Consider the following 17,790-nt stretch of genomic DNA (forward strand, 5'->3'; position numbering starts at 1 on the left):
TAATGTTGTTTATATCCAGTTCTATAAAGAGTTGGATGCAATTCAATTCGCTAAAGACAATAATAATGTGCACTATGTGGAGCATGAAAATATCAGGTACAACATTCCAGTATATATGGAAGATAGTGTTATAGAAGTGCGTGTGCATGATCTTCCTCAAGCGTCATCGATCCTTATATTCGCCATCCCATGTCCCAATACGGAGAGATTCTCTCTATCGAAAAAGAAAAGTGTAAGATCCGGTATTCTAAATGGCATACGTTTGTTACGCATGCGCTTGAAGAGGCCTATACCTTCTTATGTGACATTCGGTTAGGATACAAGAATACCGTGCAAATCACTTGTTACCTAATTCTCATCAGTATAATGTACGATGCCTAATATCCATGAATTGATATTTGAATTGCTACTGAATCCAACATATTCGCCAGATTTAGCTCACGACAATCATTGTCTGTTCTAAGATTTGAAATAAAAGCTCACTGGGATGTATTGAATGATGAGGTACTCACTGAAACGAAAGAGTTTTTTTAGGCTAAGATAAAGCTTGCGTCAGAAAGAATTGGAACAAAGACAATTGCCCGATTTCAATTATTTATTATTGAATTCAAGATTTTTTTTGATACAAATGTAGCGTTTTTTTCATACTTTTACGAAAAAATACGGATAAAATTATTCGTCACGGTTTCGAAGGAATTCTCGAATTTTTCCTGTAACACGGCTCATTAGGCGGCGCACAACTTCTTCGTCCATCGTTTTAGCTATCTTATTCCACCAGGTCGTCATCTGATTGATGTCTTTGACAACCTTTCCCTTTGCCTTGAGTCTCCTCTTCATGATTTCCCAGTATTTCTCAATAGGGCGGAACTGAGTGCAGTTGTGTGGGTTAAGGTTTTTCGGAACAAACTGGACCCCTTTCTCTGCATACCATTCTTGAACGACTTTGCTGTAATGACAGCTTGCCAAATCTGGCCAAAACATTACGGGATGGTCGTGGGATCGAATGAACGGCAAAATTCGTATTTGAAGACACTTTTTTTTGGTATAGTTCCGATGTCATTGTCTTATATGTAACAAAAACTTTCGTTTATTGTCACAGCTGCAAATGCCCTGCCAAATCATAAATTTTCTTGCAAATTTGTCGGCAAAAACAAATTTAAAACTGGCTGGAACATCCCCCCGAGCCGTTGCCAAGTAAAATTTTTGACCTGGGATTTGCCCGAAGTCAGCCTTGACATAGGTTTCACCGTCAATCAGAAGACACCCGTCGAACTTGGCCAGCACCTGGTCATATTGGTTTCCGAGCACGAATTTTGACCACACTATTCTGTTTTATGGTCCGTTTGGCTGTTTGCTAGCTCGATACGACTTGATTCCTTCCCGGAGTCGAGTTCTCCTCACGGTACTATGGGCAGCACCGATTTTTCTGGCCAAATCACGGTCCGACAGATTAGGATTCCTCTTAATCGTCTTTAAAATCTTACCACGCAGTTTCCGGTCGACAGTTCCACTCCGATGATTGACTTGAGGCTTCCGAATTGTCGTCAATGTTTCCTTATACCGCTTGATAACGCGCCACACGGTATTTCTGGGCAATTTCAGCTGTTTAGCTAGCCTAGATGCAGACCACAATGGATTTTACAAATAACTGTGCACAATTTTTTTCCTTCTTTCGGCTTCCATGTTGATTGTTTACAAAGTACAGTCGATTTGCGGAATGTCAAAAATCATACGTGAAGCTGACAAAATTCCCGACACGTGGGCGCCAATAACTTCCAAATCCGTCCACCAGGAGCGCCACAATATGAGCAAAAGTTTGTTCCAATTCTAAATGAAGCAAGTTTTAAAATCGTTGCTTAAAAGTGGTGTAGTTGGAATGTTATTTCCAATCGATATGTAATAGGAATTATAATGTATAATTCTTAAATATATTTATTTGAAAACTAGAAGAGCAACAGCCATATAAAAAGAATCTTATTGTCGAAATCATAAATGAAAATCACGGAAATGTTGGCCGCTATATTTCCGCGACTTCTATTGCCATCTGAATCCATTGTAACAAGCTGGCGGAAATTGTCTGAATCCATTGCAACAAGCTGGCGGCCTTTCAAGCTTGTTGAGTTACAATGACAAATGTAAACATTCATCATATACTTTTTTTATTTTACGTTATATTTATTTTATTGGTGTGCAAGAAAATGTTTAAATACGTAAAGTCCACAAATCTAACACACAACAGATATACATTCGCCCATCGATTCCTAGGACGCTATCGGATACAAACAATTTCTTCAACGTTTTTATGTAAATTAAGACTACATTTAAACTAGAGTGATTTGATGTGAATCTTTTTATAAGCTTTTGATTTATTTACGTCAAATTTTTATATAGAACTATCCTTAGGGCATGTTCAGGAGTGTTCCGGTTCTACACACTTAAAAAAAACACTGTGATTTTACATCTTATTAGATGCACATAAATGGAGCGTCGCAGTTCACGCAAATTTACGTCGAAGAACATTTAATATTGTGTCTAAAACTCCATGTATGAAATTCGTTGAAATAAAAAAAAAGAATACTGATAGCAACCGTCGCGACTTGAACCGAGAATCATTGGATCGCAAGTACGTCTGTTAATCAACTGAACCACAGAAGCATACATCTGCTTCGTTGGTAAAAGGTACATTTAGATTCATACAGTCGCACCTGCTAGTAGAACGCAAGTTACAGTCGAAACCAGTAAAATCCAAGCTCATCTAACATTAAGTCATTACAAATAAAATTTTCCGTCATTTGACAAATTAGGTCTTTATGAATTACATCGTATGAGGGATTAAGTCACCTGTAAAATTCAAATTTTTTTGGAGTGTAGATGCATAATTTATGTCAGTTTTAAAATTTAAATCTGGAAATTATAACACGGAAAACTGGCAGCTCCAGTAGCGTTTTACTCGTGTTTTAAAAACACAAAAAAAAGAAAGGCAGTGTATAACAGTTTTAAATTTGACAGCAGAACTGTTCGAATAGATAAAACTAAAACGGCTTGCTGGAGATACGTTTGTTCCAATAATAATAGATCTCCCGTATAAAACTTCCAGCTGCTGAATTTGCTCTTAACTTTCTCAAAAATAGTCATAGAGCATTGAAGCGTTCTATGATTTTGCTTATTTTCGCAAAATCTAACGCTTTGTAGAAAAAACCGCTTCGCTAAGAATAGTGTGATTTTTGGAATTTGATTGATTACCAGAAATTACATTGTTCACAATATTTTAAAGGACGGAAGCTACATATCTCCTTCAGTAAAAAGTTAATTTTTATATTCGTCTTTACACGCGGTCTGGAACATGGTCGTTCATTTCCATGAAACCACATTAATATTCCCTACAACTTTGCAAAAGGCACCAACAAATGCTAACTTGGTTTTGAATTCTATAATGAATTATACGTTCCAGTAGTTAATACCCTACTAAATAAAGGTTCGGATAGATGGGACTGATTTGGTTCAAGCAGCTTACAAAGTTCGTGAATAACATTCACGCGGAACTTGTCATGTACTTCCAAGCTGTCAAAAATGACCACGTGGTTTCTTTAGCAGCGAGAAAGTTTACGCGGAACAGGTTGCCGAAAGTTCCACGTGTATTCAGTATTGTGGAACTTTTGGTTGCTTGCGTAGTGATTTAATTTGTGTCGTTATAGTAGCTAATAAACCAGTCCATATGCTCTTATCTGGGAACACGGACTACAGTACCTCGTTTTTAGCATTATAATATACACAATTCAACTCACATAAGCAGTCAGTCTTATCACTACACCGTAATAAGCAATTGTACTAGTTCTCACTATGTCACGTTCATTTACAGAATATGAACCAACCATTTGCTATAACAAACCGGCTGCATCGATCGTTGCACCGGAATGGTGCGATACTAGGCGTTCGGCCGCCTTGAATGGATCCTTAGCATTTGAGCTGGTAGTCCCTAGAAAATCTGCCAAAACATGGAAAATGCTATCGGGTGACTTATGTCGAATCACTCTAACTGAAGGTCCTCAGGTAGGAGACTTGAACTTGTGGAATTTACACGATCCCCGAGAGCACTTCTACTCGGGAAAAACTCGTCAACTTCATGCCTCACACCTGAAGCCATGCGATCGTCTGTGGAGCTGCTTACCCCATCTGCGTCCGATGGCCACCTTTGTAGCAGATTCACTGGCTGAGTACGGTGTTGATAAGGATGGCGGAGCGTTGCACGATGTCATCGGAACTAGGTGTGACGATTACACGTACAAGTTGATAACGGGACGCGATCGATTCGGCAGCTGCCACAGCTATCTGCGAGAAGCCATCCGGGAACATGGCTTGGACGAGTCGTATGTGCACGATGTTTGGAATATTTTTATGTGTACGGGATTCACTAGGGTAGAGTTTACTCGAATCTAAATTCTTGGCAAACTTAAGGAAATCGTGTTATTCTAGGATACTCTACAATATTTTTGCAAACCAACCCCTGCTCGAAAAGGAGACTTCATAGAGTTCGTGGCTGATATGGATCTCTTGGTAGCGCTCAGTGCTTGCCCGCAAGGTAATAAGCTGATGAATTAGAACCATATTATAGATTAATTTTTCAGGTGACGTTTCTATTGTGGTGGGTGAAGAAGTTCCCGATAGCAAATGTTTCCCATTAAAGGTGGCAGTATACCGACCCAAAATAAGATGACGAAATAAGAAAAAAAAACTATTCAATAGTGATTGTAATCTAACATAATTCGTTGGAATATCTCAATAAATTACAACTATGCAACTGTTCAATTTATTGACTAATTCGCACTTACTTCTATAACTCAATGCAAAGTGCTACTACTACATTTCGATGCAGAGCTTGGTTTTTTGCTGAATAGACTTAGCAATGGATTCCTACAGAACAGATAAACTTCACGGTTCATAGTACTATCAAGCTGATTAGAATCTTTTTAAGTGCACTGAAAAAAAAATGTTTGCAGTATTACAAGGCGTGTTGCAAGCGGCCATTACACGTGACAATATTATTGTTAATCCAAAGTATTGTCAATACCATCAATCCAATTGGCTTGATAACTTGAGTCCGAATTTTTCAAAAAATTCAACCGTTTGGCGCTTTAAATATTGCAACTGAATATTAAAATACTGAGAGAAAAGGTCATTGCACATATTTAACAGCTTCTCTATGGCGAGAAAGTATTGTCGGATTGATGAGCAGTTGATGATGAGTTTTGATTTTTTGACAATATTTTCGTCAATCCAATGAAGTTTCCATTACACGATCAAAAGTATTGTCAATACTCCTCGTATTGACAATAATATTGTCTCGTATAAGGGCCCCTATAAAGCAGAGATAATCGAGACTCATGATGTCGGCACCCAGAGAAGTAAAATTGCTTTTTTATTTTTTAGTTCGCTATAGAATTGCCGTACTTCACCTAGACTTTGTCATCAGAGAAATAAATCGTTTTTAATTTGCATTTTAATTAGTGTCAATCGAAAGATGATTCAAAAAATTACAAACAAAAGAAATTGCGAGAGTAAAAACTAGAGAAATAGTTTGCCCTAAAGGAAAGACTCGATCCAGCAAATCTTGACAATATGTGCAAACGTGCTGCAATTTGAACCGCTTTGGATGCGATTAAATACATCTACAGTAACCAGCCCATAATAGAAAGCAATTTTCGTAACAAGTGATGATATAAGTCAGGTCAGGTTCTGTTATAATGTGGTAATCGGAACAGCACCCTATTTAAACTGAATCAGGGTGCCGACTGAAATCTGCAAATAAAATTACGTTATTTTCTCCGATATTCCAAAAAGTTCCAGACATTTATTCGTAGAATGAGAAAAAAAGTCTGTTTTTGTTTTCATATAAAAGATATAGAATTGCTGAAAAAAATCAAATTTTGAACCCCGAAGACTCCAAGTGTTATATTGATTTCTTAATTTTCTCGTAGATAGCTGAACCGATTTCAAGAATCTCAGGCTCGTATGAAAGCAACTGTTGTGTTCTGCGGGCGAACTTATGACATGTTCCGCTTCGGAGATATCTTATGATCAAAAAAGAACCGGAATTTTCATTTTAAAAGTCCCGCGCTTGTCCAATCGGTAAACTTTTATTCTCTCAACGTTGGCAACACTTTTATACACATTCTGTCAAATTTTGACGCATATCGTACGGTTAGTTTTTATTTGGTGTCTATACAAAGAAGTTAAAAAATTTTCGTGTGGCGATTTTTATAATGGATGAAAATTTAGAACAACGTGCGTGCATCAAATTTTGTGTTGCAAATGGATTTAAGTGTTTCGAAACGTTGAGAATGTTAGAAAAGGCCTTTGGTGAATCGTGTCTAGGAAAAACACAGGCATACGAGTGGTATAAATGCTTCAAAGGTGGTCGTACAAGCTTGGATCATGATGAGATCCCTGGCCGCCCAACAACATCTGTTACTGAAGAAAACATTGAATCGGCGAAGTAAATCGTGTTGCAAAATCGTTCTGTACCGATTAGAGAGATTGCTGTGTTGTTGGGCATCTCTTATGGATCAGCCGAACACATTTTAACTGATGTTTTGGGTTTGATACGCGTCGCTTCTCGGCTGGTGCCAAAAAAGCTGAATTTCATTCAAAAACAGCGTCGTGTTGATGTGGCCAAAAAGATGACCGAATGGCACTTCGAAGGTGAGCCGAAACCATCCATTATAAAAATCGCCACACGAAAATTTTTCAACTTCTTTGTATAGACTAATCGTACGATATGCGTCAAAATGACAGAATGTGTATAAAAGTGTTGCCAACGTTGAGAGAATAAAAGTTTACCGATTGGACAAGCGCGGGAATTTTAAAATGAAAATTCCGGTTCTGTTTTGATCATAAGGTATAATCGTAGAACAACGTAACAAACAAACAGACATCTTTAATATTCGTTCAACCTTCTCGGAGATGGTTCAACGGATTTCGATAAACTAGAGCTCATTTAAAAGCTACTATGAATTCATCGATCAAGTTTGGAAAAGTTATGGCAATTATTTCCGGTTCGGGAGAAAAAATCTCATAAAAGGCGTAACAGACCAAACGCAGTTTGATTATTCGTTAAATTACCTCTGACGCCACTATTATTTGATTTGATTAGTTTTCAAGGCTCATAATGAACTCATTCGGTTTCGAAGATATAATCGTTTAAGTGCCGTAACCGACAAATCTATACGCACAGTACTTTCGTTTTCGGGAATGCTACCAAGTATGCGACTTGAGCGTTAAATCAGGCCTGTGGGAACTACACGAATCAATCTGAATGAATTGTGTCAGAACCCGATCAATATATCGTTTCTAATATCTCTATTTGATACTTGTTAGAAAATGTTGATATTTTAACTACTAACGAGACCAATCTTGTATCAACACTTGCTAAGTAAACAGTATATTGTTGTTATTTTGTTACAACGTATTGATCGAGAATTTAGCCCAAATTCGTGTCAAAAATTATCAAAATTCAAAAATTAATATTAAGACATTATCACACTACTAGGTGGATTAGGAAGAGGGTTTTCTTTCTTTGTCCAGTCAAAACTTCTTCAGCGGAACCATGTTCTCTTCTTATACTCAAGCATCTTATATATGAAAGTTAACTGAAAGCCTTTTCTAAGAATCTATGATTTGGCGGAATATTTAGTGCTCAATGCATTTTTTTATTCAAATAAATCTTTTATTTTTCACATCAAAATGCAATTGTCTATAGTAGATTCTAAGCAGAACAGAAAAATCATGATCAAAAACAATAATCAAATCACAAACACTACCCAAGTAACTAATGAACACATACTAATGCCGCGTTATGACAGTAAATAATCGCTAATCGACATTTCAACTGCTCTGGAGTGGATTAGGGGCGACTTTGCCAAAATATACGGCTATTCATAGGTAATGCCTATTTATGGCAATTGTGTATTCATAAAGCTGAATTACGATTCATTTACAACAATTGCGCTTTCAGATTGCAGATATTGAGCTATATGAATTTTCGGTGCTTATAAAAGGCTATTTTACAATCATTATTAGTACTTACTAGTTACCTGGGTACCGAATATGATGATCGCTTGTGAACTTTTTCAATCAAGATTCGATCGATTAATGTAATTAATGTTTATAAGATCAATTGACCAGTGATCACAGAATCGCATATAAAATCATTAGATGATTTAATCCACTTTGAGCATTGTGGGAAAAATTACTCGTCAGTACGATCAACCGTGATCAATAATTTTGTTTTTTTTGTATGCAACAAAATTCCTATCGTGCTTGTTGGTATCGACAATCTTATTGTTGCCTCAAACTGGTTACAACTCCGAAAATATTATTCACTGTCCAAAAAAATATTGCAGAAAATAAAAGGATGTCCGTGCACATACTCAACACGTTTTCAAAGTGTCGTCCAAATCACAGTATGTTAAGTTTGATGGCTTGTTACCCATTTCGAAAATTTCTCAACGCTTTGGCATGTTGGATCGTAAATGAGGCTAAGGGTTAACTAGCAGAGACAGCCAACATCTTGCTATAAAATACCTCATTCGCTCGAATAGCATGCTATAACAAATATCAATCTCATTGCAAGCGAAACGAACGTCATCAGCATGCCCATGCCGTTCGTGTAAGCATCGACGATTCACCATCTGTCAAAAACGCGATACGTGTGCGCGCTGTTGGTGTGTGCTGGTCAGTGATGTTGTGAGTGAACGAACTGTAGTGAAAGTGGTGAAGATTTTTCCCCTGGCCAGACTGGCGCATAAATTTTCAACTCCGACCTTTACCGACTGCCGGAAACCGAACTGAGCTGAGCTGAGCCCCTATCCGCAAGGCAACGATGGCATCCCGCGGTGGGCCCATGATCATGGGTACTGACGGTGCCGATTTCGAGCACAGGCAGCGTGTGGCCGCACATTACCAAATCAGGTTAAATATTTTTTTCTGACGATCTTAGACTAGTTCGATTGCATAGTAACTAAACTTTGTGGCTAAATGTTATGATACACCGGTTTATGATTAGCATTTGCATGTCTGAACAAAAGCTAGCTACGTGAGTTTGCCAAGCGAGAACAAACGATCAGAAATAATTCGCTTGAATTGCTCGCATAAAAATAGACGATCGAGGCTTATGGAAGTCACAGAGAAGGGTATTTTTGCTTGGGTCTGGCTGAAGGTGACAGTATTATTGTTACGTTTCGATGCTTCCGATCTCTCAGCCAAGTATGTGAGTTTTATAGTACAACATAGCTGTCAAACGGAATAGTTGCTATAAATTTTCGCTCGTTTTTTCAACTATAACAACATGCATGGGTTTTTGGTATATGTATTGGTACCCGGCTTCAATGAGGGGCATGATAGAAGAAGCGCGGTTGGAATTTTGAAAGATAACTTTGTTTTGTTTACAACCGGTGTGCAGAGTTGGAGTGAAAGTCTTCCAGGATGTAACATATGGTCCATTGAAAATTTTGAAAAAAATTGGAATAATTTAATAAATTCTGATTCTCTTAATTTGTTTGTCGTTTTTGTTCTCACCAAATTTTCAGTTTCTAGTCATTCTCACATTGGAAAGCTATGCAATCGCTTTGACTTTTGAACTACTCAAGTAACCATGACGCATTATAACTTTCCATTAATTCAGCTTTAAAAATTCGCGAAAAATTTGATTAAATACAACGGAGTTAGACATGTTTTCACAATGCTATTATAAAGCTGAAAAGGGCGATTATTAGACTTATAGGATTATTACTCTTATAGTTATTATTAAAGTTTCGTTGCTCAAAAATATAGCATTGAATGTCGATATATAGCACGGCGGAAGGTTGTTGTAAAATAATGCTCAGTTACGTTTGAATGCAAATTTAATGCACAATTCTTTAAAGTATGTAGGATTAGTGTAATTATCTATTAACAATGTAAAAATAGAATTGTCAATGTACAGTGATATAATGCATATGGTTACTTGGGTATGGCCCAAATAACCAAATAAATAATGCGGCTCAGTGTGTGTGTGTAGTAAGAATGTGTACTCAATTTTTTTTCTGAGATGGTTGAACCCACCATATAAAATTAACACTGGTGACAAGATAGAACAGTTTTGGCTGTGTTTTTAGTTTTCTCATGAAATTAAGGGGGGAGTAAGGGATAATTTGAATCAAAAAACACTTGAAATTTTTTACGGAGAAAGCAGCTTATTCAAACTTTTTTTACAATATAAAGTATCATTTAAAGAACATTTAGTTAAATTTCCGTACATTAAGGTAGCGCTTCGCCGTGGTCAAGTCGAAGCGAGACAACTCACTGCTTCCTCTTGCTTTGTCGCCGAAATTTCACTCTAAATTGCAAATTTCTCCAATACTAACCCGATTCACGAAAAATCAAAAACATACGATTGTAGGTAAATGATTTTGCTATGCATTTGGCGAAAAATATTGGTTAGAAAGCTTTTCTTTCGCGAGATTTCGTGCGATTTTGCATGCGTTGACATTGTGTGCGTGCGAAAGAATAAGGAAAAAAAATTTCGATAAAAATGTTTATCAGGCACAGTTTATATACGAATCGATAGAAAAATTAATTATCTAGAATCGTATGTTCTTGGAATTTCCGTTTTCTTTACCGTTTTCAAACAATTTTGGGTAAAGTGCGTGAAACCCCGGGATAGACAGCGAACTCCCGTGACCACGGCGAAGCGCTACCTTAATATTGAAAAATAAAGCGGTAACAGAGCATTCCCTAAAACCTCTTTTGAGAATTACGTTGCGCGGTGAACACGATAACTCAACGTAGAAATATCTGAAATCAAAAATGTTCTTAAATTTACTTAAAGTACGAGTTATTTCTTCTTCCTCCGTCGTTCTCAAGTTTTTATTTAGATTTTTTTAATAGTTCGTGACATATTTAAGCAAAGAGCGCAATCCTACGCTAAATTTTTCGTCAATTTTGAGGTGATATACCAAGAAAGTATGTTCTAAGTTTGAAAAGAATCGCTTCAGTAGATTTTGCAGGATCGTGTTCATGGACTTCCAAAAATTGGTTTTCAGAAAAACGCGTTTGATTTTTTTTCTCAAAAAGAGAAAAAAAAAATTTTTGTAACTTAAACTGAATCATCAATCCCAGAGTTTCCCAGATCCTATACTTACAAACTACAAGAAAGGGGGGGGGGTCTCGAGGGGCCCTGGCCCCTTCCGAAATCAAAAACAGAAACAAATAAAATGTTTTATTCGAAGCGAACAATTGAAATGGAGGTTAAATCCGGGGCAAAATAGAAGAAAATAATATAATGACACTAAATTGTGCGAGCTTACCATAGTTAGGCAAGATTCTGCAGATGAGAAAGTTATCCAGCCGCAGGATACCGCATATACTTATTTAGGACTAAAAAAAAAACGCAAGTGCATTTAGAGTACATATTTAGCTAGATCCATTATTATACGCTAAAATTACCCGACAATGAACTGGAGTCGTGTTTCGAAGCGACACGAGTGCCTGAAAGGGAGACTCAATGGGTCGGCAAGGTCGGTTTTCTGGGATTGTAATCGTATACTTTAGGAGGACTACCTCAATGCAAGTATTAGCGTGCATTAATGGAGCGATTAAAAACTGAAATCGCTGTGAAAGAATCTTACATGAAGCACATGAGCATCCCTACCATGGTTAAAATCAACGGTTTAAGGTTCCGATTACCTGTTCCCAAACCTCAAGTCATCTCTGAGAAATCGATGTGAGATTCGTTTTGGATTTTTATACCGCTACTTCCGGAACCTGATACCGAAACATGTATAGCCACAAATTTAGAAGATGTTTTCCGTTCTTCACTAATCGAAATCAGGGAGCTATCTCGGACCACTTCTCAAAATCTATTACAGTATTCTGGCTAGTTATGCTCGAGAAAATTTGAGACATTCCCCAGAAGAACGTCTACCGGAATAAATTTTTTGCCAGAAAAACATCTGCCAGAATAAACCAATCCTACGAAAATCGGCAAAGCCGCCTTATGTATTTAAACGCCGCCGAGGATGACGTAGTCCGAGTCGTCCAATGACTAACCGGAAAGGATCTTTATACTAAATGACTATGCCACTGTATATAGTAGCAAAATAGCCTCTTGTCGTAACTATTGTGCTTGTACTAACAATAGATTAAATGGATATATTGTTTCAATTACTTATCACCATACCGTGAATTTTCTAGTGATAAAGGTTTCGAATGATGTAGGTACATAGAGAGATGTGAGATGTGAGACAATAGATTCTTCTGATTATTTCTAACGCAATAGCAAGAAAAATAATTGCAATTATATCAGAAAAATCTTCGATATGAGAAGCACAGTCTTTAAGTGTATCGCGCAAAGTGTGAATTTAATTTCAACCATGGCGGAACAATTTTTTGGCTTTGAAAACGAAGAACCTTCCAACGATAATTCGTGTCAAGTGATTGAAAATTGCCGTGGTTTCAAATTATTGTGTATTGGATATATATACCACAAGGATAAACAGGTAAATACTTTTATGACATTCAAGCTTTGGTGCTGAAATAATAATTGAACAAAAATTGTAATTGTTACTATCAATAGATCAAAACAAGATGCTATTGGCAATGTGCACTGCGGCGCGAGCAAGAATACGATCAAAAATGCAGTGGAAGAGCTCGAACAGAAGCAACTGCCGGAAAGCATTCGTTGATTTCTGAATCGAACCATAACCATCCACCAGATCCATTAGCAGTGGAATCGTCGCGCTACCGATGTGCCCTTAAACGAAAGGCTCACGAGGGTTTAGAGCATACAGAAAAAAACCAGAAAGACTGTGTGCTGAAGAATTTCCTACTGAAGTGAGTAACACCACGTGCTAAGATGATAATATATAAAAGCAAATAGAAGATAAAATATTTCAATAATTACACTTTTAATGTACAATTTAATTCTACTATTCCAAAAATTATTTAAAGAATATTTTTTAATATGGATTCCAAAATTTCATGATGGAAAAAGATTTAAAAATTATTAATTACCTTTTATTTCAGGTTCAAACAACAATATCAAAAACCGCGCAACGCAGACTTTGTCAAAGTCAGCGTGCTGATGCAGTTTTACCAATGGATCCTGATGACTATGATTTAGTGGTCGCAAAGTTCACAAAAACGTTTGATGGAAGACAATTTCTTCTAAAAAAATATTGAAGTTAATGAAGGGCGCATTATGATTTTCAGTTCAACCGAAAATCTAACTCGTATAGACGAGTCAATCACACACAATTATTCTGGTCAAATTTTTACTATACATGGCTCAGTTGGATTTGGCGTACGTAGGAAGTTTCTGCCTTTCGTGCATTTTTTTTTACCGGATAAATGCGAATCCACGTACAAAAAAGCTTAAGAATTTTGAAGAATATCTGCACCGACAAGCAAATTGATTTTAACCTGAAAGTTATTCTGACTGATTTTGAAACCGCAGAAATAAACGCAATCAAAAGGGTGTTTCCAGATAGTGCTTAATTTGGATGCTTCTTCCATCTGACTAAGAACTGGTGGAAACGTATGCAAAAACTCGGGCTCATTGGTGAATGTGCTAAAAGCATAAATATGCGCAACTTTCGCTTCGGCAGACCCAGGCCTTGGCCTTCTTGGAATCCCAAGAAGTACCAGAGGGCCTGGCTGCAGTTAGACAACATGCTCCAGATAGAATGGCACCATTTTTTGATTATATTTCCAGAACTTACGTTCACGGTAAGACAAAAAATGGTACTAAAATTTCTTCTGCTCGTTTTCCACCAGCTGTTTGGACTACGTGTCATAGTACTTTGAATGATTTGCCTCGGACTTCTAATGCCATTGAAGGCATCCACAAAAAATTTATTAATTTAATTAAAAAATCGAGTAATGTGACGTTTTACAATGTACTTAAATGTTTCAGGAAGAGCAGTCTACGACGGCAGAGTTTTTGCGGTACATATTTACAGGGCGATCTGCCAATCAACCGTAGAACTAAACAGCTCATGAAAAAAGAAAATTTCTTGAAAACAGCTATGGAAAATAGAACTGACGTCGCTCTTTTCGATTACATTCAGGGACAAGCATTAATCTTAAATAATAAATAATATTAGTATTAGTTACATATTTTAATGTGGATGCATTTCTTGTTTAAATAAAAAGGTTTATAGTTCCAATAGGAGTTATTACAAATGATCGTGTATTTAATTACCGTTGTCGAAACGGGATGTAACCTTCGAGTGTATGATTTTCTGGGTTTCGGTACATTCTGGGAAAAATTTCATGTTTATTTTTACTTTCTAGACTTTTTCTAGGCGATAAATTTCTGGGGATAAGACTTCGGATTTCACTTTTCATGAGAATGCTTTTCTGGGAAACAGTATATTAGGGAGTTTATTTTTCAGGAATATAGTTCATTCTGGGAAGTGCTTTTCTGGGAGACGGTTCATTCTGCAAAAAAATTTCCGACAAAATAGTTTCTGGGAAATGGTTTCCCGGGGAATGTTATATCATTATAATCTATAATGATAATTCCAGTGAAAAAGGTGCACCGAAAATTATGTACATAAGCAATCTTTGGTAACATTATTCTTCTCTCTGTGGGCCCCTTCCGAAACGAAATCCTGGGTACGGGCCTGCGTGTAATGGCACGATGTCAGATCCAGACAAAACAAAGTGTCACTTTCGTTGGGCCGGAGGAAGGACTGATTTTGAAGGCCGTATTCTTTGTATATTTGCTTATACGATTTACTGAGTTAGCCGCATCAACAGGTCGCCATATACTTGTAGACAAATTTGTCGATCTTCTTTCAATGAAAGTAATGAAGGTCATACCGGCGGAGGACTATTTGTCATGCTTCAAAGACTGGAAAAAACATTGTCATAAGTGCATTTTGTCGGGAAGTCGCCGAAGATATTTAGATTATGCTATATATTGAATACCTGATAATTTATAATGTCGATATGTTCGGAAAGAGTATTGGAAAGTTCGAACAAATCAAATAATGAAAACTACTTCAAAATTCTTGGAGTCGCTTTTAGAGGCATCAAAATATTCGAATTTCTATAACTCAAAATCACGAAAAACTAAGAATGATAGTTCTTTCGGGAAAGTTTTTTAATATGTTAAGGCCTATTGGATGATTAACTAAATTATTCACATAAAAACTGTATTAGACTTTAAGCAAGTAACCAGAACCTTCCGAAATTCATGCCAACTTTCTTTCATCCCCCAGTGCACTCAACAAAGCCCGGTTAAAATACTGCATTTTCTTTCACTACCTGCTGTTTTTCGTGATGCTAGTCAAACTCTCGGCCGACATTCTGGACCGCCTGGACATCTTTATTCTGGAGATTGAAGAACTGCAGGTCCCCCCGCCGCTCTGGTGGGAGTACTTCTGGTGTCTGTCGGTGTTTCTCTCCTTCATCGGTTTGTCGGCGGCCCGTCGCAATCGCATAAACGATATGAAAAAGTACATGGTCGGTATCAGCACGATCGCCTTCGTGCCGCTAATCTACTGCATTATCTACTATCTGAACGACGTGATGGAGTACATGAACTTAGAACAAAACGTTGATCTGAAGGACACGGATATCTTCGTTTGGGAGGTAATTGTTAGTACCAATTTGCAAATTAATATAAACGAATCGGATCGCACTAATCGATAATCCAAATTTTGCTCTTTTTTTAATTCATGCACTGTTGCTTTGGTTCTCTGCTTTACTTGCTCTGTCGCACCTATCTAGGGATATCCATATGGACTTCTGTGGTACGGATTCGTGTTAATGGCACTTCAGGTGCACTTCTTCTCGCTGTACTTCGCCTGGAACCTCATAAAAGCCTGGAGGGCTCGCGGTACGCTCAAAAAGAGCGAATAGTTCAGATCCTACGGCAATGAAAAAGTAACCACTTAAAGACAATATTTTCGATAAAACCAACGTCAAGCTACTGTTTAGTAGTAGTTCTTTACCGGCACTAAACACTAAACGGACTGCTTATTCGATGTACCGGATTTCAAGATTTATGCAGTCCATTTTCCACACGATTAGAACATTTTCACTGTAGCCTTTTGGTCCTAAGAATTGGGTAGTAAACGGTCAAAGAAAAAGTCGTGAAATGAATAAACTGTAGCTCGTGGTAGTATCGGATAACCGTTACTATCACTAAGGTCGCTTATACGAAGACATACTTTCCATCGATGTTGTAGAACAGATAAAATTTCAAAAGGTTTAGAAAATGGATACATTGTTAAATTAGAAGAAAACAGCAGCAAATTTATTCTTACCATAGTGTCTAACGTACAACTAGCTAAATCATAGTTCTTTTTTACGTTACTATACCATGCATACGATATCAGTTACAACACATGTGAAAGTTAAAAACAACTTACATAATTGTAAAGAAAAGCACAGAATCTATGTAGTATGGGAAGGCTACCACCGGACCTAAACATAAGCAATTGTCCTGTTTTAAGTTTTCGTTATTTCGCTTGTATAATATTGGATATTTTAAACTACTCACGATACACTACCAAACTTAACCAAGTTTACTTAGACAAAATAAAAAGATGGTGAAGCCTCTCTACGTAAACTCCCGATAAGCAAAACCAACGTTAAACAATGAGCTCAACTTATTTGATATTTACAAAATTCACCGAAAAAAAATGGTCGAAACAAGATAGAATTGTTACTTATACAGTTACTTTTTAAACACCCTACAAGAGCTTGAATACTGCAGTTGAATAACGAGGAAATGCTTATTGTTATTGACAACAGAGTCGTCGCACTGAAATGGATTTGAACGGAATATTTTGTTTATCCACGATATAAAACTGCGTGAGAGAAGGAACGCATATTTTACTGATCGAAAAAAAAAATGACAAAACAGGAGGCGGAAACAATATACAGTGAAAAGTTAAATAATATTTATTATGAGCAATGTTACTCAAACTATTCTTATGAACACGATTTAAACTTCAAGAGGGAGGACAAATAAAGTCGTTGAATGTGAACATTGAGACCTGGAAGTGGTAGTTTGTGAATTGGACTGACCAATTTGAGAAATTCCCGCCAAATATACCCCTCAATAAATTGAAATTTTACAGTAAATCATTGCCGATTTACAAAATCAATTTAATTTGATTTGCTCATTAGATTTCAATCAAATTTTCGCCTTTTTTCTTTTTTTCTTCTAATAAGTTCGTTTTTAGTTCCAAGAGGTGATACGAAGACTGTTTCAAACCAATTTTACCAATTATACAGAAAACAGATATACAGTTTCACATATGAACTAGAGATCCAGTTTTTTCGTTACTATAACAGTAAATGAATGTTATACGAACACCCCCTAAAATGCATACAGTCATCACATAAGGGTTACGTGAATTAACAAAACGTCAAATAATCTACGTGAATTTCCGGTGTGAAAAACACGATTTTGAAAATGATGAACAGTGCCCCTCAAAGTGTAAGTAGTGTGAATATTTGCGAGAAATGTTATTTAATTACAATTTTTTACTACATCGACCGGACCATTCCAGTATAAAAGTTTCCATTTGTTCGACTGGACCCAGTGCGTGCGTGAGCCCGGAAGTGTGCCCGCTCTTGCCGAATGCTTCAATATCGGTAGGAAGCTAGAGACACTGGACTCATGTAATTGTGGGAGTTCTCGGATCTCGACTTCGATTTCGGTTGGATGGCAGTGACAACAAAAACGATTTCTGGCAGCTTGTCGATTCGAGATCCCACGACGTTATCAGTTGCTTT

The 17,790-nt window shown here is 37.0% G+C and overlaps 2 protein-coding genes across 3 annotated transcripts; both read left to right on the forward strand.

Moving 5' to 3' along the window:
- The first annotated feature begins 3,784 nt into the window (after positions 1-3,784).
- Positions 3,785-4,806, forward strand: LOC131431205 (uncharacterized). Its single transcript, XM_058596784.1, has 3 exons — positions 3,785-4,416; positions 4,474-4,579; positions 4,626-4,806. Exons 1-3 carry the CDS (start codon positions 3,841-3,843, stop codon positions 4,712-4,714), a joined length of 771 nt encoding a protein of 256 aa, XP_058452767.1. The 5' UTR covers positions 3,785-3,840; the 3' UTR covers positions 4,715-4,806.
- Positions 4,807-8,671: 3,865 nt separating this feature from the next.
- LOC131429745 (protein jagunal) lies at positions 8,672-17,051 on the forward strand. Of its 2 annotated transcripts, none has more exons than XM_058594075.1 (3): positions 8,672-8,967; positions 15,261-15,633; positions 15,772-17,051. In XM_058594075.1, exons 1-3 carry the CDS (start codon positions 8,879-8,881, stop codon positions 15,901-15,903), a joined length of 594 nt encoding a protein of 197 aa, XP_058450058.1. In that variant the 5' UTR covers positions 8,672-8,878; the 3' UTR covers positions 15,904-17,051. The 2 variants fall into 2 exon arrangements, with proteins under 2 accessions (XP_058450058.1, XP_058450056.1); XM_058594073.1 differs by having other exon boundaries at positions 8,675-8,967; positions 15,261-15,639.
- The last annotated feature ends 739 nt before the right edge of the window (positions 17,052-17,790 follow it).

Source organism: Malaya genurostris, chromosome 2 (assembly GCF_030247185.1).
Source record: "Malaya genurostris strain Urasoe2022 chromosome 2, Malgen_1.1, whole genome shotgun sequence".
NCBI lineage: Eukaryota > Metazoa > Arthropoda > Insecta > Diptera > Culicidae > Malaya > Malaya genurostris.